Genomic DNA, 2,453 nt, shown 5'->3' with positions numbered 1-2,453 from the left:
GAGCAAATGCCCCTCACTGACGACGCCTTTTTGTTCAACAAAATGGAATTTGACTGTTAGTTTCCCTCAGTCACTTGGATACAAATGAGCGAGAAAATAACGTCCAGGATAAAAAGAATACTTATTTTACCCTTAATCCAAGTCGTGAATGCTCGCTCGTAAACAACCAAAGTAAATGATGACCCATGTAATTTTCAGCAGCCGACATTTCCAATTCACAGACACACTGAACTGTCAGAAACGACTACCAGCTTCAGTGAAACAAGATTAGTTTTGTGACAACATTTTTTTGTTTATTTGTGTACTTACAACATACGAAAACAAAGACACGGGCGTAAAATAACTCTGCTTACAAGCAGGGAGAACGGGGAAACGCTAAGGGTGATGCTTGTAGTAGCCAAGAAAAAAGGTCAGCAATAATACAGCTAGTGTCCGTATCTAAAAACACAACCGAGAGAGAAAGACAGAGAGAAAGAGAGAGAGAGCGAGGACATACTGTCAATATAGATGTTCATTTCAAGGAAAGCCCACAATTTCCCCAATATCTGGCTAAAAGAATGAGCTGCAGCTAAACTGAGATTTCTAAATCTTTTTTTAAAATTGCAGTTGTTGACTATTTCTGACATAAATATTCTTCAAATCTCTACATTTGTCTTTAAAGTGAGTTTTAAGGCTACAGATGTATCCCATAGTGTCAGATACTATTTTGTTAAAAGTCCATAATTACGGAACTAGACAGATTCAGATTCTTCATATTCCTTTGTTTAACAGTTCCCGTGGTTACTTTTCTATCAAATATCGTTATCTTATGGCACGAAAATGTAATTTACTGGATTATTCTGTGTCTGGACACAAAAAAGAGACTCTGAAAAGTACTGCTTTCATAAACATCTTATTTGGATCAAGAATGATCCCTCTATAAACTGATGTTCACACGTTTAATTTGATTATTTGCACTTTAATTTTTTAACATAATACTTATACTGTGAGGTTTTGATTTATTAGCGACTAATGTACTGATGTTTTGATTGTTTTTCACTATTCATATGTTTTCTGGGTTCTCATTTAGGTCTGTAGAGGTTTTTACCACATCCTCACATGTACTTTTTATGTACTTTGTATTATGTGAAACAAATAAACTAAACTAATGCACTGTTATAATAATCCACAGACATTTCTGCAAAGTCACAATTCTGCTCTGTACTTTCAAGAGTTACTTTCAAAAGTTAAACTTGAATCTACAGGTACTGATACTCACTTCTGAAACTCCCACTCCCTGTTGTCCAGAGGGCACACCTGTCGGGTTTTCAGCCAGCGGGAAATACAGTGGAAATGAAAAGCATGCTGCGGGAGAGAAATATATGAGAATAAAGGCACTGTTTAACTTGACACAAAATGTGAAAGCTTAATTGTGCTAAAAACCTAAAAGTTTAAATCATTTGTTGGTAATTCTCATTTGTACTTATACCAGTTTGTGCGCAACAGCAATGTATATATAGGGGATAAATGAGCCAATATGTAATGTAAAATGTATTAAATGTACTTTCATCATAGATTAAGACTGTATATACTTGAGAATAATTCAAATTTGTCCATGTTTATACAGCACAGGGAAATTATTAAAGTGAAATCCACTACTAAATTTTTTGTAATTGGCCAACAATTGTGACTAAAAGAATAACGCAGACGTAATCAACCTGATCAGTGACACATGTTGGAGACCAGTATGGAAACTCACATTGCAGACACCCCAGGCTACAGTGCACTCTTCAGAGGTTGCAGAGGCTTGGTTGGCCTGGCACTCTATACCTGATGAGGGAGGGAGAAAAGTGTCAACAATGCTGTATCAAAAACAGGCTGAATGTCATTTAGAGCCTAACAACTTGTTGCTGACTCTCACAGCTGCTGCCCATAACCAAGTCATTCAATATTCACAGTTCAGTGTGCATCACAGTCTAAAGCTGTGTGAAAGTGAACTCACAGAGATCCATGATGTGGTTCCTACAGATAGCACAGTTATCCACCACGATGTCCCAGGCCCACAGCGCCACAGCATTCCACTGGTGGGAAATCACAATCACGAAAATGATCAGATCAACACATTCACAGCAAGTTATCTTACTAACGTGGATATACAGAGATTTGATCATAGCTTCACAGTACATTAAATTTTATATACTTTTTTTTTACATTATGGAAATACTGAGTGAACGACAGTACAGTGACCTGATGAACATCTTTATTAATGCCAAAAAAATATATTGCTCAAGATTTTACTTGGGTGTTTATAAATAAAGTTAGAAACTTTCTCTGACTAAAGCATATTTTATTGTTTGTTTTACATGTTTGAATTTACTATCTATCTACTGCTGTAAAATAAGAGTTGCAATTTTGCATTTGAGACACAGTCCTCCCAAAACCAATAAATGATAAGCGCTGTCAGTGTAACATAA

The 2,453-nt window shown here is 36.0% G+C and overlaps 1 protein-coding gene across 1 annotated transcript; it reads right to left on the bottom strand.

The window, feature by feature from the left end:
* Positions 1-267: 267 nt before the first annotated feature.
* Positions 268-2,060, bottom strand: LOC121966503 (RING-box protein 1-like; the record flags this gene model as incomplete). The annotated part of the gene is made up of 4 exons (XM_042516587.1): positions 268-438; positions 1,259-1,344; positions 1,739-1,809; positions 1,982-2,060. Coding segments are annotated over 4 exons (249 nt in total), but the record flags the coding sequence as incomplete, so codon positions are not given.
* Between the last annotated feature and the right edge of the window lie 393 nt (positions 2,061-2,453).

The sequence above is a fragment of the Plectropomus leopardus genome, unplaced genomic scaffold, assembly GCF_008729295.1.
Source record: "Plectropomus leopardus isolate mb unplaced genomic scaffold, YSFRI_Pleo_2.0 unplaced_scaffold24837, whole genome shotgun sequence".
Taxonomy (NCBI): domain Eukaryota; kingdom Metazoa; phylum Chordata; class Actinopteri; order Perciformes; family Serranidae; genus Plectropomus; species Plectropomus leopardus.
Note: the sequence above shows the minus strand (reverse complement) of the source record. Positions and strands in the feature narration are given on the sequence as shown.